The 23,040-nt window shown below is 42.5% G+C and overlaps 1 protein-coding gene across 2 annotated transcripts in view; it reads right to left on the reverse strand.

The window, feature by feature from the left end:
- The window catches only part of THSD4 (thrombospondin type 1 domain containing 4), a 691,564-nt gene that overhangs the window by 659,030 nt on the left and 9,494 nt on the right, over positions 1–23,040 (reverse strand). Inside the window, exons 1-2 of one of the 2 annotated variants that reach the window (XM_077123894.1) lie at positions 8,862–8,932; positions 3,425–3,526 (exon numbers count right to left, since the gene is read on the reverse strand). In XM_077123894.1, the coding sequence (XP_076980009.1) occupies positions 3,425–3,453 (29 nt within the window). In that variant the 5' untranslated portion in view covers positions 3,454–3,526; positions 8,862–8,932. Of the gene's footprint in view, positions 1–3,424; positions 3,527–8,861; positions 8,933–23,040 lie in introns of those variants that run through there. The other variant, XM_077123893.1, reaches the window with a different exon arrangement.

Raw genomic sequence — 23,040 nt, forward strand, 5'->3', positions numbered from 1 at the left:
TTAAAATATTAGTATCTCCTTTGCTACTGGAGTTAACTATGATTCTTTTATTACTACAGACTCTAGCACGGCAGAGAGATACTTGCTAGTTAATAGTCAGGCTTTCTCTGTTACCCCCAATGATTGAGAAGGTTGCTTTCTGTTTCTCCACAGTCTAGCAAAACCTGGGGAGGAATTTTGAAACTAGATCTCTGCAAATCAGAATCGTGAATCCCCTTAAATGTTTTTTCCTCTCAGGGATTTTCTTGGCAGCTAACTTCTAATTTTCACCCATTTCCTCTACAGGTAGAGAAATCCTTGAGCTTTTCCAATTGACCTTTATGCATTTGGTTTCCTTGGTAAATATTAAAAAATCTCTTAACATTTGTGCACGTGTGTGTGTGCATTTCTCATCTACTGAGTAACCCTTGCCCTTTCCCCAGAACATTTTCAAAAGCACCTAAAACAAAAGATGATCCAGATTTTTCTCCCTAGGTTAAAATATATTTATACAGCACTAAAAACATATATGAAATTATTTATGTATACCTGGCTTATTTAAAAGAAGATTCGATGGCAACCTCCAGCTGAGATCCCCCAAAGAATCACACGTCCTCATAAGTCACATCTTCTTCCGCCCAGTCCTTAAAGTTCTGCTGAGCTGCCCTGTTCAAACAAGTTCTTCAGCAGGATGTCAAGGCTGGAGGCTAAGACTTCCAGAGTTCCACCGCTAGGGTAGCAAGACTTCATCCAGCTTTCAACCACTCCCACCCCACTGACCTCTAACCTGTAGGCAATGTCTCTGAAAGAATTCATAGCCTGGAGGCCCTTCAGGCCTCTCTCCAAGAGAGATGGGCTCCATACCGCAGGCAGAACTTAGATCATTATTGGAGGTTTGCTGTTTGCAGGGGCATCAACTAAAATTCCAGGACATAAAGCAAATACTTTACAGAAGGGACTTCTCCCAAGAAATGTCCTTCCTCTGCAGCCTGGGTGGCCTCATTTTTGAGGGTTCCCAAGACTTTTAGGGACCTTTCTCATGGCATCCAGACTTACACTGGCTTACCACCTTTGATTGTCAGTTTGCTCATTTCGATCCCATTCAGTAGCAGCCTGTGTCCTTCATTTCTTGGCTCCGCATCAGGTCCTAGTGCTCACATTCGCCATGGTCCCCAATTGGCCCCATGGTCCAAAAGCATTTCTCCCAGCCCTACAGTTTCACAGCAGTACTTTGGTACTTCCACAAACTGGATGCAAATTTCATGTCTTCAAATGGCTTTTAAACAATGTTTTAACCAACGTTAGAAACTACACACATACTAATTTATACTAATATTAACCCTGAAGACACCACCAAACATTAACTTAGGCTTCTCTGTTCATGGCTGGACTTTGCACAGGACTCTAATGCTGCTTTTCCTGACTTCTCTGACTGTATCTGACATGCTAGTGAATATATCATTAATAAAGAGAGTTGTAGCCCTGCATGGGTCTTTGGAGTTCAGGCCTGCATACGTTTGGGCATGTAAAATTATACAAGCAACTACAAACTAAAGCCCTCTCTGTCTCTCTCTCTCTCACACACACACTACACTCAACTCACTGCCCGGCATGGGTCCAAGAGCATCTGTTTGGCAAATGCCCTGGCTATGGCTGTGCAATCACATATGGCACCATCACAATAACAGAGTATAGGCCACTTTACTTTTTATTGTAAATTCTGGGTATTTGGGGGTTAACCTACAGTTCTGAAAAGAGAAAAAAAAACTACAGTATTTTTCAGTGATTTGACTCTTCACAAACTCTGAATCAATTTATTTAAGGAGAATCCTAAAATTGCAAGATGAGCTTTACTGAATAAATGTTACCATTTGCAAATGCCTACCAGTACGTAAGATAATTCTCTTAATTCCATGCAACTAAATCAAAGTTCAAAAACAAAACGAGAGGCTAAGGCTAATGTATAAGCCTTCATCCATAAATACTGATCTCAAATTTTGGTGCTTATCAGAACAGGTTCTTTGTTCTCAAAATGTGTAAATACTATAAATTTGAACTCCTAAAATGAATTCATAATATCAAATACTGCCATTATCCTACATATTTGGGGTATGACATGGGATTGTGGTTGAAAATTTTTAAACTGAGTTCTGTCAACTTAAAAAAGAAAAGTTTGAAAACAATATCAACATACATTGCAGTTCAAATAAATACTCAGAGCTCTTACCCTGATTGCCAAGTGAAGGAACCTGGCACCCATGACTCAAACTCTCTGAGCACTGGATAGCACTACCTGTTCTACTTACCTCACATGGTTAATGTAAGGATGAAATGAAAAATGCAGAAGAAAGTCCCAGACATTTTGAGCAGAAGGGACATGAGAAGTCACCTTTGAACAATACCAGACCAGGGTGTACGGGTGGTTTGGTGGTAGAATGTTCGCCTTCCATGCGGGAGACCTGGGTTCGATTCCCGGACCATGCACCCCCAAAATAAATAATAAAAATACCAGACCAATTAAGTCAAAATCTGTGGGGACGGGGACAGAGAGGATATATTTTTTTAAAGCTCTTTAGGTAATTCTGTCGCCTAAACCATGGTAAATATCCACTGATCTAGTCATACCTTAATTAAAAAAAAAAACAAAAAAACCTGAGGCCTACAAAAGGTGTCCCAGCACATAGCAGGACACAGCTCAGAGCCCAAGCCACCTGGTCTCACCACAGCACAAGGCTCCTGAGGCCTCGAAGCCTTTGTGAATATCAAACTATGGCACCTGAGCACCTGTTACATCAAAAACATCAGGGATATGCAGACTCGTAAGGCCAGTTACTATGAGAAATGACATAGTAAAACTCAAGTTTCAAATTTCTCATGCTCACATTTTCTTTACTTAAAAGATTCCCCCGGGGCGGGCCAGGGTGGCTCAGTGGCAGAGTTCTCACCTGCCATACCAGAGACCTGGGTTCGATTCCCAGTGCCTGCCCATGCAAAAAAAAAAAAAAAAGAAAAGATTCCCCAAAGTTATTCAGAGAAGGTAGGATTTAACAAACAAATATGACTGCTGATTCATTATATTGATATTTCTTTCAGTCTCCAGTATCTTAGAGCAGCTATAAGTAAAACTCTAAAATTGTGGAATTGTAACCCATACGGAACTCTGAAATCTATTCTACAACTAAGTGTTGTGGTGTGTTTTGAAATGTATTGCTTTCTTGTATATACGTTACTTTTCACAAAAAAAAGAAAAATTCTCCTAGCCTCCAGTGTTTTGGAGCAGCTAAAAGGAAAAATCTGAAACAGTGGAATGGTAACCCATAACAAACTCTGAAATCTGTTCTGTTGCTTCTTATTGAAGTGTACTTTGAAAATCATTTCTTTTCCTTTCTTTGCTTTGTATATATGTTACATTTAACTTAAAAAACATAAAAGTTCCCCCACTTACCTGAGGGACCCCATGAAGTGGGAAACCATGATGCTGGGGGAAAAAGCAATGGCTCCTCAGAGATGCTGTCAGTTTTCTGCAGGTGGGAATGGTGTTCAACTCCTACAGAAACAAAATGTTATGTTTAGCATCATTTGCTTAGGAATATTCTAGAGACCAAAAAGGTACTGATGGCTCCTAAGGAGTACAAGCAGGCCAAGGAGACCAGAAGTGGGTAAATGGAAGGCACTTAAAAAAAAAAAAAAGCCACTGCTCAGTGATGGTTACCAGGATTTCCCAACTGCAATGTGATTACATGTGAACACGAGGGCCACCAGCACAGTGCTGACCCACAGATGACATTTGTAGATTGTTACCAGTGCAAGGAACCCACACTTCAGGCTAACAGTGGAGGAGGACTCAGGCAGACCTGCCCTAGAAATCCAGCTCCCTTCATTCCAGGCAACCTGACCACAGGTTGTGTGTCTTGGTTTCCACAACCATAGAGTGGAGGTAAAATAAACACTGCCAAGCAGTAACAAGGGTTGAAGTATTGACACATGCTACATGTGAATGCAGCTTGAAAACATCAAAAGAAGTCAGTCACAAGACAGCCACATGTTGTACAATTCCATTCGCAGGAAATGTCCAGAACAGGCAAATCTACAGAGACAGAAAATATATTAGTGGTTGGCAGGGACTACAGGGTGGGGTGGGGATGGGTAATGGCAGGATATGGGGTTTCTTTCTGTTCTAAAATTAGATTGTGATGATAAATGCACAACCTGTGGACACTCTTTAAAACCACTGAAGTGTAACTTGAAATGGGGAAATACACGGTATGTGAATTATAGCTCAATAAAGTTGTTCAAAAACAAAAGACTGCCTAAAAAAACCACTACAGGTTGTTCTGAAGCGTAAAAGAGGTGCAGATGTAACATGCTTAGCCCAGTGCCTGGCACACAGTGATGCTAGATAAATGGTAGTAATGCTCAGTAAATTCTGGTGTACTGATACAGGAAGAGGTCCACACCACAGAGAATTTCTAAGCATTGTCAAGCAAGCCAACAGTTGCAAAAGCAAGTTCTAATAGCATCAGAATGCTCAGGATGGGAGGTTTGGTTGGAGTGTAATGGAACTTGGAAACAAAGCAGGCCATGGACCAGCCACCTCTTCCCCCAGCATCTCCTTGCAGGAAAAGACAAAACAAATGAAGCAAGGTTTCAAGGTGTGCCCAGGGCCCTTTCTAATAAAGGCAGAGATTTCCGAGATCGTGGTTTCCAAAATGTTCCCAGCAGGCAGGGGTCCCAATGACCCTGAGGGGCTCAGGGTCTTCCACACCATGTGGTGGCTCCTTTTACTGGTACTTCCCACAGGCACATTGTCAGAAGAACTTACAGAATAGCCCTACTGCAGGCACATGCTTCAGGGATGGGGTGGGGGGCCCACGGAGCCCCACTGCAAGAAGGGCCTGGCATGGGTTCACCCCATGATGCCCCCAGAGTTGAGTCCCCAGGTGATAGCGGTGTGTGCTTCCAGGTATGTCTTTATTTCTATTAAATGTGCTCTCTGTGTATTGGACAAAAAAAAAAAAATCAAAAACAGGAAGACAACTTCAAACTTTCTTCTCACTAGGAAGGAGGGGAGTAGGTGAATTATAAGAACTTAAGACAGTCATGAGAATCAGAAAATTCCATTTGCCAAGGGGGAAAAAACAATCAAGATTTAAAAAGTTACCTTTTGGGGGGTTATTAAGGAAGTAAACCCTCTTAACTGTAATCACCCCTAATTAGCCATCAGGAGCTCATGAAATTACTCATGGTATTGAACACCCTTAAATTCTTGGCTCTCCCCCAGAAGTTACACTGAGATCCACTAGGAAGAAGGCCAACTTGTGTAAACTGGAGTAGTTAAAACCCTCCTGAAACCCTCCTGAATCGGAGGCGTGATCTTGCTCTTGGCTAGGGAGCAGACTAAAAGGAAGAAAAAGGAAAAAAAGGATTTAACTTGGGAGTTATAGATGAAATCTTCGCCAGGCTTTTGATAATGATCAACTAATCAATACATATGTACTCAATATGTGGTGTATTCAAGTCTTCTCCAAGGTACTGTGGAATTCAAGAAAAGGATGAGTCAATGCAAAGTCTCGCTTTTGCAATCTAGCTTAGGAAGGTAAGACTTACAGACATGGAAATGTCAGGGAAAGACGTCCTTATCCAAAACTACACCAAGGAAGCAGTATTACATACAGGCCCAAAGCACAAAACAAACTAGGTCAAGAGAAGGGATGTCACTGTAGAGGCTGGTCTGGCACCAGCAAGGAGGGTGGGACTTCCCATGTATTAGCTGGGCGACCTTTGGCAATGAACCTTTCTGTCCTTTCATTTCCTCATCTGCAAAACGGGGATACTATGTCTAATGACCTCAGAGGTTGTTGTATGAAATATTTATTGAGACACTGCACGCCCCGGAGGCTACACACACATACACACAAAGCAGGCCTTCCCCTTTAAAGAGTTTACAATCTAGATGTTAAGAGGACTATATACCTTAAACAAACTAAAACATAAATAAGTATACAAAGACATGATAAGATTGTGATAAGAGCCATGACAGTTTAAGTCCTTGGTGCCTCAGAACTACTAGGCAGTGACACGAAAAGGCTCCTCTGAGGAAGAGATTTTTTGCTGGGGCTGAGTAAGAGTTGGCCAGGTGTGCTGGTTTGAAAGGATGTATGTCCCCTCTAAAAGCCATGTTTTAATCCTAATCCCATTTTGTAAAGGCAGCCATTTCTTCTAATCCCTATTCGGTACGTATGTTTGAATCTGTAATTAGATCATCTCCCTGGAGATGTGACTCAATCAAGAGCGGCTGCAAAACTGGATTAGGTAGAGACATGTCTCCATCCATTGGGGTGGGTCTTGATTAGTTTATTGGAATCCTATAAAAGATGAAACATTTTGGAGAAAGTGAGAGATTTCTGAGAAAGTAAAGTATGACACAGCCACAAGAAAGCAGAGAGTCTGCCAGCCAGTGACCTTTGGAGACGAAGAAGAAAATCGCCTCCAGGGGAGCTTCATGAAACAGAATGCCAGGAGAGAAAGCTAGCAGATGACGCCATGTTTGCCATGTGCCCTTCCAGATGGGAGAGAAACTCTATGTTCGCCATGTGCCTTCTGACTTGAGAGAGAAACCCTGAACTTCATCGGCCTTCTTGAACCAAGGAGTCTTTCCCTGGATGCCTTAGATTGGACATTTCTATAGACTTGCTTTAATTGGGACATTTTCATGGCCTATACACTGTTAACTTGCAACTTATTAAATTCCCCTTTTTAAAAGCCATTCCGTTTCTGGTATATTGCATTCTGGCAGCTAGCAAACTAGAACACCAGGTGAAGAGGGAGTGTCCCAAGAGAGGGAGTCCCATGTATAAAGTTGGAAGGCAGGACCCAGCAAGGAGGGTCTGAGGAATGTGGGAGGAAGCAGAGTGAAGGGAAACAGTATGAATGAAGGAGAGCATGGGAAGAGCTGAGCCTGTACTTTGAGATAAAACCCCCAGAACACGGCAAATGGTTAAGGGAGATAAAGGAAAGAGAGGAGTCAGAAATGACTCCCTTGGACAGACATAGCAGCAAGTGCCAGTGTAGCTCTTCTGGTTTCGTCAGCCAAAGAAGGGCAATGTTGAGGGAAGTGGGTGATACGGGAGAGTGAGGCAACTGTCTAAACAAATCTAACAAAAAAGCAAACCAGAGAAGCATTGTTAAGCTAGCAAGACGATTTGAAAATAGATTCACAACTGCTGCTGGTAACCATGCGCCTTATCCTCCATGCATATTATGCTTTCAGATGTTTGTTGGTAAGAGAGTGAAGCCATTGTGATTAGCATGTCATTTTAACTGGTTTCTTCATTGTTATCGCATCCTTTAAAATTTTTATACTGTGGATGTGTTTGATCTGTAAATAAGAAGACAGCCAAACATATATTGAGGTTGCACGTTCAAATCTTTTCCTGCCGATGGGGTGTGCAATCAAAAAACATCTGGAGGCCACTACTATAATATGTTTTTTGGCCAGTTTCTTGTCAGATTTGATTAGTCACTCTTGTATCTCGTGATATGGTTGGTGAGCTTATACGGGAGCAGAACTATTGGCTCTGCCATTTTCCTGTTGCTCACTTGGGCTTTCATGATTAATACGATGTTAAATCAGGTCTGTGTTGCAAACTGCAGGCCTCCACCCATTTGTCAGTCATGAAATCAAGTTTGTGGGTCATGACCCCACATTCATTAACAAAACAGAAAAAGAATGAAAGAGAAAATACCAGAGTTTAATCACACATTCTGGAAAAACAGAAGGTAGCAAAGGACTCTGATTTCAGGCAATAAAGCTGTGAGGACAAGGCAAAGCAAAGTCCCTGAAGGGTGGCTCCAGGAGAATTCTGATGGGATGGACAAGAAAAGGGCCATGGTAGGTTCTGGAGCAGGGAGGGACTTGATGAAAATGAGGCTTCAAAAAAATACGTCTGGCCAAAGTGTGGTGAGCAGATGCTATCTATGGAACGGTGTCCACCTGTTGAGATTAGCTGCTGTTGATTTATAACCTTTTCTGACGCTGAAAGAAAAATGTAACGGTCTCCTGTCTGCTAGAACATTAAATTCCATGGGGAATGGAGGCCCCACCTTCTCTCCATTCCACAAAGCTCCTACAGGAAAGCTGAGCAAGTCACCTGATTTGGTTTGAGACAAAATCACAGCTCCCACGCACAGGGAGGAATTGGCAGGGGGTGGGGGTGGGGGTAGGGGTGGGGACAGCGACGGGTCCAAGGCTCAGGAAGGCCAGGACAGAAAGGGGGGCTCCCGTGGGTCTAATCCAGGGCAGCAAATAAGCCCCCCAAAAGACAACATCACTATGCCCTGAACAACTTCTGTTCGGCTGCCTCTTGCCCCATGGGCTCACCTCTGAAGCTCTTTCCTGCCCATTCTCCTCAATCAGAGATTGACCAAAACTCATGTGATTTCCACCTGTGCTGCACCAGAGACGGATCTGCGCGGCCTCTCAAGACTGGGTCCCGACAGGTCCCCCTCGCGGCCCCTCCCTCACAGGGCCCGCCCCTCCCCCTCGCGGCCCCGCCCCCGCCCTGCGGCGCCTGCGCTCTGTGCTCTGGAACTCCCGCACAGACAGACCAGAAGGTCCAAGCCTTGGGGTGAGGAAGTGACTTATCTGCATAAGAAGAACAGAGAATTTAGAAGGGAGCTAGTTCCGGACTCAAATCCAGCACCCAGTAAGACGTGGTGAGGACAGGGTCCCAGAGCACGTCTGTTTCTCCACGACAGCCACAACCTGAGCGTCTCCATAGTGTGGGAGCCTGGACACCATCACCAACACGCACCCCTGCCCTTGCCGCCGCTTCCACAAACCTTCTCACGAAACCTTGTCCAGTTATGTGCATGCGACTTACCTGACATTCTAGTTTGTGGACAGAAGTATCGCCAGGTAGGCTCCCGGCAACAGGGTGTGTCCAACACACCTCCGTCTTCCATTATTAGGAAAGTGAAAGAAGAGTCAGGAAGCAACTTTTTTTAACATTTTTATTGTAAAATATAACTAATGTCAAAGTACACTTTAACAAGTAGTCACAGAACAGAGTTCAATGTTCGGTAGGGGTTACAGTTGCACAATTTCAGGTTTTTCCTTCTAGCTAGGATGCAACTTTTTATTAACCACCTGTTATGGGACACAGATCGTGTTATTTCATTCTCAGAGCAAAACTGGGGCAGCTCAGCGAGTGGAGGACAGGGCTGGGAACTGAACACAGACGGCTGACATCAATGTTCTTTTCACTCTATTAGACTCACTTTCCAGTCTCTCACCTAGCAGAGAATCTCGCATTGCTAGACACTCAATAAACGAACGACTGACTGGATGAATGAATGAATGAATTCCATCCCAAGGGATGGGGTGTCCTGCACAGGTGTGCTGAGAGATGACAGTGCCTGGCACAGGGTGGACAGGCGATACGTTTGATGGATCAGTGGATGAATGAAGGAAGGAATGTATGTGTTTCTAATACTTTTACCTCTTACAAAGCAGGGTTCACCTCTGATTTTTCTCATATGCTATTTCTGGCACTCAGAAACTGCAGATGAGGGTGTGAGCTCTTCCCTGTAGTGCCCCGCCTCCAGGGAGCCCGGCCCTCTGGTGGCCGTCCTCAGCCGCCACAGCCCTTTCAGGAAATCCTGCCCCAGACACTGGGGTCTCCAGGGAAGTTGACCTTGGAGCCTCAGACCTGGTCACGTTTCCAGCCTCTTCCTGCTGCTCCGAGGGCAACCAGAGGGATGTTCAAACACAACCTCGGCCATAGTCTGTAGTCATATCCCCTGGCAGCACCCATCCTTTCCTTCCCTCCCTCCATCATTTTCAAACTCAACCACAGAACCCATTCCTTCCCACTGAACCGCCATACTGCTAACTGGCTGGCTTACCCACCAGTGAGAAACCCAGAGAACCTGAATTAGGAGAAAACATTGAGAAAATCTATTAAAAACACCCTGGCTCCTTTCAAGCAAACACATTACACCTGGTTTTGTTACCTATTTAGGAAAACACCTGGCTCTTCCTTCTTCACCTGGAGAAATGAGGTAATCAGCCCAAATTAGTTAAGGATTTCACTGCAAACCTCATCATTTTTGTCATCGTTAACATTAATGTGGTTTATATTTGTTTTTAATCCTAAAAAACGTTTCCTGGGTAACTAAGGAAAAAATTCAAGGGCAGAAATATCTGAGAGGCAAGATATTTAAAATAAGTAAGTCATTCCTGCTTCTCTACAAATTGCTTTTCAATTTCAGATGCCATGATGCTGCAGAACAAAGAGAGGAAAAGCATTTGGAGTAAGAGTACTTTCTCTCCCACAAATGTTACTTATAGTCATTTGATTTGCAGCACTTGATAAACTTGGTCAAATTTCTTTTCTTCTCTGTAACTCTCTTATGAAGTACTCTAATCAAGCAGTTGTCCCAGTTATGATTTCTGCTTTCTCCCCCATAACGTGGCATCTCTTCCTCAAAGACAGTAGGTGTTCAGTGATGATACAAAGAACTTAACATTCAATGGCAATCAAAGTCAGGCTCATTTGGAGGCCTCCTCTTCAAAGCACCATCCTGCTGAGCTTCCAAGGTGGAGTTACGCAGCCCAGGACTGAAGAGCTACTGGACTCTTCTGTAGTAACTGCTAAGCATTTCTAAAGTTAGCACCATCGACGGCATTCTCTCCCCCACTCCTGAAGCACCAAAGCACAGATCAACAGCTCCAAAGAGAAGCAACCTCCTGATTTCGGAATCAGAGACACCTAAAAGCAGATTCCAACCTTCCTCCCCACTCAGACTCAGCCTCCCCTTAGCACGCTCTGCCAGGAGCTGTTTATAATCCCTGGGTTGTAATTATCAAAGGTAAAAAATGCCAGAACCACAGCTGAGCTCTGCATGGGAACCACAGCTTTTCTGAGGCACTGTCCAGGCTTTTCTCCAAGATGATGTTCTGTCTCATTCCAAAAACCAGTGTGCTGTCTGGCCAAAGGCAGGTGGTCAGGGGATAAAAGGCAGCTTTGGCTCAGGCCAAGAACGGTCATGGGCCACCTCGCCTTCCTTCTCATACAAGGCCCGGGTCCCAATACCTACAAGTGACCTCTTGCCACCCTGCCAAGCACGGAAGTATATCCGTGCATGTGCCCCCATGCGCGCGCACACACACACACACACACACACACACACACACACACACACACACACACACACACACACACACACACACAGGAAAGCAGGGCATGCCAACTGCATACCTCTAACACTAAAAGAAAAATCTCATAAAGAGCAAGGACCTCATCTAGGGAAGACTTCAGCCTGGTGGAACATGTGGTATTCTTTTAGGAAAAATGAATCTATCTATAAAATTATAACTGTTTATTGAGGAAAATTCAAAAAGCTACAGAAGACTATAAAGAAGAAAGCCATAATTATTCATAACTTCACAATTCAAGTGTACCACCATTAAAACTCTTTGGCGTTCTTCCTTCTGGTCTTTTTTCACTGCATAATGCTTACACATACTCTGCATATTTTACATCTAATATTTTTGTAAAAACAGAATCATGGATATAGTTTTGCAGCATATTTTTAACTTTAAACCATAAGCATCTCATAATATTCAAAAATATTTTAATCGCTTTACAATAGCCCAATAACGTATCTCCTAATGTTCCCTTATTGCTGGAATCAGTGACGAACATCTTTGTAGAAAATCTGCTTCTCTGTTTAGTTCCTCAGAATAGATTCTAAAATGGAATCACTAAACCTGCAGTTATGACTATTTAAGGTTTTTCATACATAGGGATTGTTTTCCAAAAGAATTTATCAACCTAAAACCCCCCTAATGGATAAAATAAACACATTTGCCAATGAATATTATCATTATTATAATCTTTCCTAATCTGATAGGTAATTAGTTAGGGAAGGCTAACTGCCACAGCAGACCACCTCCAAAATCTCAACCATTTAACACGATAGAAGGGTTTATGCTCAAATCTCTGCCTGAGGCGAGTTGGCAGGGGAATTCTGCTCTACACAGTCCCGCAGGCATCCAGGGACCTAGTCTATTTCCATCCCTACCAATGCCAGAGCCCTCTGCTGATTCTCTCCATCCAGTCAGCAAAGAAAAAACATAGAGGGCTGAGCTCGTAGCTTCACAGAGGTGACCTCAGTCACCGCCATTCATATTCCATTACCCGACTCACTCATATGGCCGTATGACAGCAAAGGAGTCTGGGAAGTATGGTCTACCTTGATTCCCTGAATGAAAAGGAAAACTTTCTGATGAACATCTAGCCAGTGTTTGTCAGAATAGGCAAAAAAAAAAAAAAAGTTAAGTCATTTTAATACATAATCATTCAATTATGAGTAAAGTTGGAAAATTTTTCATTTTTATTGGCCATGTATACTGTCTCTCCTATGAACTGTTTATAATCTCTTTCACCCATTTTTCTGTAGGACTCAAGGTTTAAATTGATTTTTATATTAAATATTTTAATCTTTATTTTGTCAAATTCAGGACCTTTTGCAGTCTGAATTTATCTTTTAATTCTGTTTATAATTTTTATGTAAATAAGTTAATTTTATGACTTTAAAGGTATCAATTATTTCCTTTCTGATTTTTCTGATATGACATCTCACCACAGAATCATAAAGCACAAAGAAACCAGGAGATTCTAACCTACTCCCCAATTTCATTATTTTGCAATCAGTGAGTCATAGATGAATAAATTAATACTCAAAGAAATAAGGTAACTGGTACGAAGTATCACAGTTAATTAGAGACTATGCTAGAACCAGAGATTTTTTAAATTATATATATTAAGTATATAATGCATGACAGGCTGTGCTAAAACATTTTATAAGCATCATTATAATTAATCCTTAAGACAACCTTAGGAGGTAGGTACTATTACTATCTCCATTTTACAGAGAAGGAAACTGAAGCTCAGAGAAGTGACACAATATACACAAAATCACACAGCTAGTAAGTGGTAGCAGCATGATTTGAACCCTGGTTGGCCTGATTTTTTGATTCTCAGCACTACTTTTAAACTTCCTCTCAGGTTGCCTATCATACTACATCAAATACACATTTCCAGTACTCTCACACCATATACAAAAATCAAAAGGACCAAAGACCAAAATATATGAACCAGAACTATAAAACTCCTAGAAGAAAACAAGAACTTTACACCAAACCACAAGCAACAAAAGAAAAAATAGATGAATGGTACTTCTTCAAAATCAAAAACTTTGGTGCATCAAAGGGCTTTATCATGAAAATGAAAAGATAACCTACACAATGGGAGAAAATATTTGGGAACCACTTAACTGATAATGGTTTAATATCCAGAATATATAAAGAAATCTTACAACACAACAATAAAAAGACAAACAACTACATTTTTAAAATGAGCAAAAGACTTGAACAGACATTTCCCCAAAGAAGATATACAAATGGACCAAAGACATAAGAAATGATGTCAATATCATTAGCCATTAGGGAAATGTAAGTCAGAACCACAGTGAGGGCAGGCCATGGTGGCTCAGCAGTCAGAGTTCTTGCCTGCCATGCTGAAGACCCAGGTTCAATTCCTGGTGCCTGCCCAAGTAAAAAAAAAAGTAAAACTACAGTGAGATACCATTTCACACCCATTAGAATGGCCACCACTTAAAAAATGGAAAATTAAAAGTGTTGAAGAGGAAGAAACAGGAACATTCATTCATTATTGGTGGGAATATAAAGTGGTACAGCTGCTGTGGAAGACAAATCAGCAGTTCCAACAGTTAAATGTAAAATTACTATATTATTGGTAATCCCACATTTGGGTATATACCAATATATACTTGAAAACATATATTTTCACACCAATGTTCATAGTGGCATTATACACAATTGCCGAAAGACAGAAACAACCCAAGTGTCCATCCACCGGCGAATGGATCAGCAAAATGTGGTACATGCACAGAATGGAATATTATTTAGCCATAAAAAGGAATGGAGTTCTGATACATGTGACAACATGGGTAAACCTTGAAGACATCATGTTGAATGAAATAAGCCAGTCACAAAAGGACAAATAGAATAAGCGAATTCAGAGTCAGAAAATAGACTATGGGTTATAGGGCCAGGATGGTGGTAGGGAATAGGAAGTTAATATTTAATTCTGTTTGGGGTGATGGAAGAGTTTTGGCGATGGATTGTGGTGATGGTACCACACATTGTGAACATAATTAACAGTACCAAAATTTATATATATGAAAGTGGTTAAAAGGGGAAATATTAGGTTATATATGTGTTACTAGAATAAAACATTTAAAAAAAATCCATAGGACTGTATAACACAGTGAATCCTAAAGTAAATCATGAACTATAGTTAATAATAAAATTATAAAAATGTTCTTTCATCAATTACAATGAATGCACCATACTAATGCAAGGTGTTAATAACAGGGTAGTATATGGGAACTGTGATTTTTTTTTCATACGGGCAGGCACCAGAATCAAACCTGGGTCTACAGTATGGCAGGTGACAGAGAGCTCTACCACTGAGCCACCACTGCTCACCCAGGAACTCTGAATTTTATGCATGATTTTTCCCTAAAGTTACAACTTCTCTAGCGCGCACACACACACACACGTGAGTTGCTTATGCTCACATTTACTTAGCGTACAGCTGCAGCCTGGGCCCCAGCCAGGGTAGATGCTGAGCGTGAGGTCTGCTCTGCCCCATTCACTCCAGGATGGCTTTGGCCTTGGGACCAGCATCCCAGCTCGTTGTGCTTCAATCACCATAAATCATCCAGCCTGGGTGCTTCTGAACATCTGCTTTTTCCTGCTCTACTCTTGGGCTTTTGCACTGACATTTAGTTATTTTTTAAGCGATAGAAATCTAGCCAATGATTTGTAGCAGTTACTGCTGTGCAGTGTAAATGCTCCATGTGTCCTTACAAAAGGAAGCAGAAACCTAGCAAATTAGTCTTACTTCCTTGACTGAATTCTGTGATGGATTGGTATTAGGTATAGCTGAAATCGGATGCGGTGATTAAAAGATTATGATAATGCGGAACTTAGAGTTATCACATGAATTAGGAAATATTTTCAAGTAAACCAAGAGAGGCAAGTCACTGGAGTCAAAGTTCACCTAGAGGTCAAGAAAGACAAGACAAGAAAAAAAACCTTGATGGTAGCAAGGATAAAGCTGTCACCTTACCCTCCTTCTTAAATTCCATAATCAGTGGCTGTGATACCACACTAATCTGCTCTCTTCCTATCTCTTCTGTCTGTCTGCTTGGCTGGCTCTTCCCATGACCCAAACCGGGACTAGAAAACTCTCAAAACAAATAGAGCTCCCACTAAGAGCTGCATACTGTGGGCAAATACTCTTCAATTCTGACTTCAGATCACTATGTCCTGCTGAAGTCTCAAAATGCCAGCATCTCAAGACCTGCCTCTCGTTCTAACTTCTTTCCTTTATTTCCAGTTACCTCCTGCTGAGGGCCCACTCAAGATGAATAAAACGACCCTGTTACCAGCTCCTCACCAAACCCTCTTCCCCTGGCTTCCTTCTTCAGTGGTGGCCTCATCATCCTTCCAGGGATGGAAGCTCAAGGCTCACCTGGGCGTCTGTGATTTCCCCTCCCGTGTACCCAAGCCCAGTCTCCTGCCAACTTCCATTCCTCGTCTGTATTATCTCTCTGATAACCTTTCACTCCACTCTACCCTCCACCAGCCTCATCCAAGCCTTTCTCTAAGTAATTGCATTTAGTGCTTCTCTTCGTCAAAACCACTTAAGTACGTGTGTGCAGGTCTGTTTCTGGGGTCTCTATACCATCCCATTGACCTGTGTGTCTTTCTGACTTTCCAGTACCACACTGCTTTAATTACTGCAGCTATAAAGGAGGCCTTGAAATCCGGTAGGCTGATCGCTCTGCTTTATTCTCTTTCAAAACTGTTTTCAGACATGGTGTTTCTTGGTGTGAATTCCCTGGGATTTATTTCTTTGGAGTTGACAGATGTCCTTGAATCAACAGATTGATCTCTTGTGCTGAATTTGGGAAGTTTTTGGCCATTATTTCTCAGGTTTTGTTTTTTTTTTTTCAATCCTACCCTCTTTCTTCCAGGAGAGAAGTTAACATGAATGTTAGCTCTTTTGTTGTAGCCCCACAGACCCTTGAGGCTCTCTTATTTTTTCTCACCTATTTTCTCTGTCTTTCATTTTGGATAATTTCTATTGTTGTATCATCAAGTTTACTGATTCTTTTTTGCCATCTCCATTTTGTTGTTGAGCACCAGGACTGAGTATTTTTACTTCAATTATTGTATTTTTTGTTCTAAAATTTCCATTTGATTTTTCTTTATACCTTTTACTTCTTTGCTGAGACTTTCTTTGTTCCATTTATTTCAAACAAATACATAATTGCTTGTTAAAGCATTTCTTATGACAGCGGCTCTAAAATCTGTCATCTTGGTGTTGCATCATTTGATTGTATATGTTCATTCAGTTTGAGATCTTCTTGGTATAACAAGTGATTTTTGAATGAAGCCTGGACATTCTTTTTTATTATTATTATTTTTATTATAAACAATGAACCAACATACCAACATTCTTGATATACAAACATTCTTGGCATGTTTACAATCAATGGCTCAAAATATCATAACATAGTTGTGTATTCATCACCATGATCATTTTTTTTTTGAACATCTGCAGCTCTCTCCAGAAAAAGAAAGAGAAAAGAAAAAGCTCATACATGCCATACCCCTTACTACTCCCTTTCATTGACCACTAGTATTTCAATCTACTCAATTAACTTTAAACTTTATTCCCCCTATTATTTATTTTTTATCCATATTTTTCACTCATCTGTCCATACCATAAATAAAAGGAGCATCAGACACAAGGCTTCACAATCACACAGTCACATTGTGAAAGCTATATCATTATACAATCATCTTTTAAAAATATGGCAACTGGAACACAGCTCTACAGTTTCAGGCACTTCCCTCTAGCCACTCTAATTTACCATAAACTAAAAAGGGGCTATCTATATAATGCATAAGAATAACTTCCAGGATAACCTCTCAACTCTGTTTGAAGTCTCTCAGGCACTGATACTTTATTTTGTCTCATTTCTCTCTTCCTTCTTTCAGCTGGGAAGGTTTTCTCAATCCCTTGATGCTGAGTCCCAGCTCATTGTAGGATTTCTGTCCCACATTGCCAGGGAGGTTTGCAGCCCTGGGAGTCATGACCCATGTAGAGAGAGGGAGGGCAGTTAGCTTGCTCGCCATGTTGGCTGAGAGAGAGAAAGGCCACATCTGAGCAACAAAAGAGTTTCTCTGGGGGTGACTCTCAGGCCTAAGGTTAAGTAGGCCAAGCCTATGCTTTGTGGGGATAAGTTTCATATGAACAAACCCCAAGATTGAGGAATCGGCCTATTGATTTGGTTGTCCCCACTGCTTGTGAGAATATCAGGAATTCTCCAAATAGGGAAGTTGAATTTTCCCCCTTTCTCGCCATTCCCCCAAGGGGACTTTGCAAACACTTCTTCATTCACCGTTCAAATCACTCTGGGATTTATCAGGGCATTACACTAACCTGGACAAACCTACAAAATCTGATGCCCTATTCAAGGCTCCATGCACTTATGGTTTTCAATTAAACTGTCCATATAAGTTAAATTAGGAAATGCAACTAGTCAGAATATAAATTTTGTACGAAATAAACATTTCTTGCTTTAGTCTCACACAGAAGTTGAATTTTTAAAATATGAATGACCATCTACTTTCGATACCCTGCAATATTGACATTCCTTTGTTATTCCTCATGCAAACACATTTTTTACTTTGTACATTTAGTCACTATCATTGTACACTCTAGAAGCCTGGACACTCTTAACACTGTGTATTCTGTTCGGAAACTCTAGCCCTTATGAACCTTCTGTTTTAGTAGGCTTCCTCTGACACTGCTCTAGCAGGGAAAGGGGGGACCCACCTCATTTCTGCCAGGTGGGAACAGAAGTCCAGGTTCCCCACTTGTCCTCCATTGACATCTGAGGAGGGGGGGTTGCCCAATACTGCTGGTCAGGGGAGGAGTTCCAGCTCCCCAGGAGGTCTCCACTGACACCTCGCTCCTCTTCCTCATCACACGGCCTTCTCTGGATGGAGAGCATGGCAACTGGGCAGTGGTAGAAGCCCTCACCCTCCGCTAGGCCTCTCTGCCACCACCCCAGCAGGAAGGAAAGGGATGCCTTGTTACTGCCGAGTGGGAGCCCAGACTCCCCACATGTTTCCAGTGACACTGCGAGTTACTGGGGCTGGGAGGGAGGCTTGTTACCAGCAGTGAGGAGGAGTCTCAGCTCCCTACTTGGCCTTGTCTGACGCCACCCCGCAGGGGTTTGGGGACCTCACTGCAGCCTGGCGAGGGTGGAAATCTGGGCTCAGTCTATGTTGGTGGGGGTTGGGGGGGCCCATAGCTTTTTCTGTGGTGTTTGGCTGGAGTTGAGCAGTTATTGTCTAAAAGTTTGTCTTACTAGGCTGCCCTTTCCTGCTCCTTTGGCTACAGAGAGCTGACTTGTTGTGTTTCCAGCTCAAGACTGGGATTTATAAGGCAAAAAGAAAACCCAGGAAAACTTACCACCAGGGTCATTCCTCAGATCCCAAATCTGCAGCTGTTCTGCCTTCTTCTCCCTCCCACTCCATTTCTTATGTTTGCCTTATATGTAATAATCTGGGTTTTGGTTGTATTTAGCAGGAAGAATAGAAAAAAATACATCTACTCCATCTTCCCAGAAGTTAGATTTCCCTTCAATTAATGTTATTTTTTAAATGTTCTACTTTAAAATAATTTTAAATTTACAAGAAGTTTGCAAAATAATACAAAAACAACACAGAGAACTCCACTATACCCCCTACCCAGATACACAGACTTATGAGCTTTTAACATTTTGTTGTTATATCATTTTATCTACCTACAATTAGCTTTTTAATGATCAATATGAATGAGCAGCCAAGTATTAGACAAATACTGAAATGAAAAGGTAAAAAATAAACTGAACAAGGAAACCCAGAGGAAACTGATAATGTAGAAAAGAGAAGAAAGCATTCAAAAATATGTAATTAGTATCCTCAGAGAGATTATGAGGAGCTACTGCATCCAAAAAAACCAAGAATAGATTACTATGAAAAAAGAACAGTCAAAATAAAGCCCTCTTAAAAGTAAAAGAAATAATGTCTAAATAAAAATTTCAATAGTTGAACTCATCACTGGAGAATAAATTTAAGAATATGTCTCAGGAATAACATCAGAAAGACAAAGAGGTCTAAAATAGAAACAAAAGACAAGATACTTATCTGTATGTACAGTAAGTTACTTTTAAAAAGGGGGGGGCACAGTATATAAGAAAATGATAGAAGTCGGCATATCTGGGGAGGGATCTGGGAGACCAGGCTTCAAGGATGGCAACATAACTTACTTTTTACTGTACATCCTTTCGTACAGCTTGAACGTTCGAATGTGTATATGTCACCTAATCAGTAAGAAATACACACATCCATAAACGCATAATTGTGTTGGTGTAGCTGCCAGAAGTTCAGAGTGGCACTGGAGAAAGAGAGGGGAGGGGCTCCGATTTCCTTCATTTACAGAAAAGTTAATCAAACCACCACAATCCCCAAATACAGTTATGTCCCTCCCCTGAATAAAGTCCATAAAGTCCAAGATTCTAAAACAGGCCCAAGAGACCATTCATGATGAGATCCCAGCCAACCTCTGCAGCCCATCTCCACAGCCACACAGGCCTTTCCTTACTCCTCACACATACCCCACTCTGCTCTCCAGACTGCCACGACATCGCTGTCTGCTAAATGTGCTCTCCCACCTCTTTGCCTGGCTGTCATGAACTCCTTTTCGGCATCAACATTCCTTTCCCTAAAGGTCATCCTAAGACCCCAGATTTCATGAAAGTTCCTTGATAACTGCTACCCCGTACTCTGGATTCTTCCTTTCGCAACGTTAATCTACCCAAGTGTGTCTTTTTCTCACGCTGTTTTCCCATCTAACCGAGACTGAGCCTGAGTCTGCGTTATGACCCTCACAGCATCTCCAGGACCAAAGCAGCGCCTGCGTGTGGTAGGGGCTCACACACAACTGCTGAAAAAAAAATGACCTTATCCAGTTTCCAATGAGGAAACTGAGTCCAGGTGGGGAGAGTGGCCTGTCCAGGGTGACAGCTTAGCACATGGCAGAACAGGAATGGGACTCGGGTCACTTGACATCTAGCCTGGGGTTCACATCCAGTCCAATTTCCTCTTCCTAACACTTAGGCTTTCCATAAACCGGCTCCTCGCTCACACACCTCATTCCTCACCTGCCCTCCTTTCTCCTCCAGTGACTCACTGTCCCCACTGACCTGTCCCTGAAATACATCTCACTCCCTTCCCTTCTCCCTCTTTACCTGCACATCTCCCCCTCCACAGAGCCACGTCTCACCATCTTCTAAAGCACAGCTAGAACCCACACTCCTAGATACAAGTGTTTCCCTCCATGCCATACTCCAAGTACTTCTCTTACAACAGCTTCTAACCATGTTCTTCCTAAAAGGTCTTTTTTTTTCATACCTCCTCAAAGCCCAGCACATAAACCCTTGATATACAGAAATCAAGAATGGGGCTAGATCAATCAACAATTACACCACTTTGAACAGCCCAGCCCAAAGATCAAATCACCAGCCACCTCTGTGCAGACAGTTGAATGCATGTTTCACACAAAGCACATCCTAAATACTCTGATGCTGCAATTTGAGGTCCAGTATCCATAACAATGTCTATTTACCCTTGTTCCTAAATGGCTGGGTTACTTAGAAACATAGAGCTAAAAGTTAAAGGGCTTTCAGAAACGATCTACTCTATCATTCACTTAGGAATGAAGAATCAGTGAGATCCAGGAGACAGGGCATGGATTGCTTGAGATCCAACAGCTGGTGGCAAAGCCAGGCCTGGACACGAGTGCCCTTGGCGGCCAAGTCCACTGGCCAACAAAACAAAGAGCAGGTAGCGCCCAGGAAGAACATCCCCCTCCACCCCTCACCCACGTAATGAAAAAAATCTCACCCGCCTCAGTATAGCGCCTGCCTCCCTTCACATCCTGCCAGACCCCAGGCCAGAAAGCACAACATGGTTGTGCGCCCTCGCCCCCAAACAACACAAACACACATCTACTCAAGACGGGCCTTTCATCCAACACACACAGCAAACGTGGAATCGCGAGCCAAGAACCACAGCATCTACAGTCACCTTCGGGGCTGGTGGTCTTCATCTGGAGAGGATCCTGGCTTTCCTACAATCAGAATCCCGAAAAACTACGATACACCCAGGAGCTGTGGGCCTGGGCGCAGCTAGCAGGCCAGGAGCCCCCCCTCTCTGTACCCAGCCGGGAGGGTCCTCTTTGGGCCAGCGGCCTTCCATCGGGCTCTGGCTAGCCAGCAGGCTGAGCCCAAGGCTGCTGCTTCTCCAGCAAGGGAAAGCTGGTGACCCGGAGGGGATCCTCTGCTTTCTAACAGCCTTTGTTTTTGTTTCCATTTAAAAAGGTTACTGACTTGACTGCCTGTGGAAAGAACCAAAGTAACAATTTCAAAGAGGCTCAGCATGTTTTGGAACTGACCAAATAGACACAGCTTTTGAGTGCAGAGGAAAGAAAAGGGAAGAGAGGGAACAAACGCTCCTCCAGCATCCACCATGTGCCAGACACAAGCCCTGGTGCTCCTGCCATGCCCTCTGTGGCTTCTACAATAAAAACTCCAGCCAGAATCGAGTTCCAAACTCCTTACCTTTGGCCATAAGGCTGCTGGGAAGCAGGCAGAGTGGCTGGACTCCAGAATGGTATAAAACAATAAACAATAGTGCAGTATACAGTTTGGCTCATGAAAAAGAATGATGTAGCAATACCAATAAAATTTTGAAATATGATTTAAATTTTTTAATTCATTAGAATAACTACTTAAAGAATTATAAGTTGTGTTTAAGTATTTGTCCATGTTGGCATCACCCAATCTGATGAATTTTTTTTTTATAGAACTTGTGAATTAAGCTATGCTTTAAGAGCACTGGGATGTCTATGGGCAGGGATTTTGTTGATCAGTGGGATATTTTAAAATTCATACTCTTCTTTTTAAAACTTAAAAAACATTTTAAATATTCTAGTCCTCTAGACCAAGGAGTCAGCAAACTCTGGCCCAGGGGCCAAATCTGGCCCATGGCAGGTCTCTTTATTTGTTTTTTTAACATTTTTTTAAAGGTTGAACAAAAATCAAAAGAAGAATATTTCATGACATGAATATTATAAGAAATTCAAATTGCAGTGTCCATAAATAACATTTTACTGGAACACAGCCGCACCCATTTGTCTTCCTCTCGTCTCCACCTGCTTTTTGTGCTCCAAAGGCAGAGCTGAGTAGTTGCAGCAGAAGCCATACAGTTGAAAATATTTTACTATCTGGCCTTTACGGAGAAATCTGCTGGCCCCTAATCTGGACAGTCTGTCCAATGATGGTGCTGGGGCCAGACTGAAAACACACCACGGTGATGGTGACACCAGCACCCACCACCAGCTTGTTCCTGAAGGTAGAAATGCTAACGTGCTACCGACAAGCCAAATACTCGTCGTGAGGCGTCGAGTCAGGAATCTGTAAGGGAGTCCACCATGCAAAGTTGGAGGGAACACAGATGGCATGAAAAGCCACAATAAAGCAAAAATATGCGTTCTGAGAATCCATCCAGAATCAAGCACACGCACACTGTTCACATTTACCCTACAGGAAAAAAAAGTCTGAATTATGTGAGATCTGAATTCTGTGAGGTCTCTATGAACACAGCCCTTCCATAAAACCCAACAGGCTTCTACCTCCTATCTTCTCCCCCACCCCCCGCCACATTGTTTCCTCCTATTGGGATGCCCACCCACCTCAAGTCTCGGAATTCCCACTAATCTGAGCATGGCGCCCCTCTTCTGGGGCCGCAGTGTCACTGCCTACCATCTGTCATACTGATTATCC

The sequence above is a fragment of the Tamandua tetradactyla genome, chromosome 12, assembly GCF_023851605.1.
Source record: "Tamandua tetradactyla isolate mTamTet1 chromosome 12, mTamTet1.pri, whole genome shotgun sequence".
Classification (NCBI taxonomy): Eukaryota; Metazoa; Chordata; class Mammalia; order Pilosa; family Myrmecophagidae; genus Tamandua; species Tamandua tetradactyla.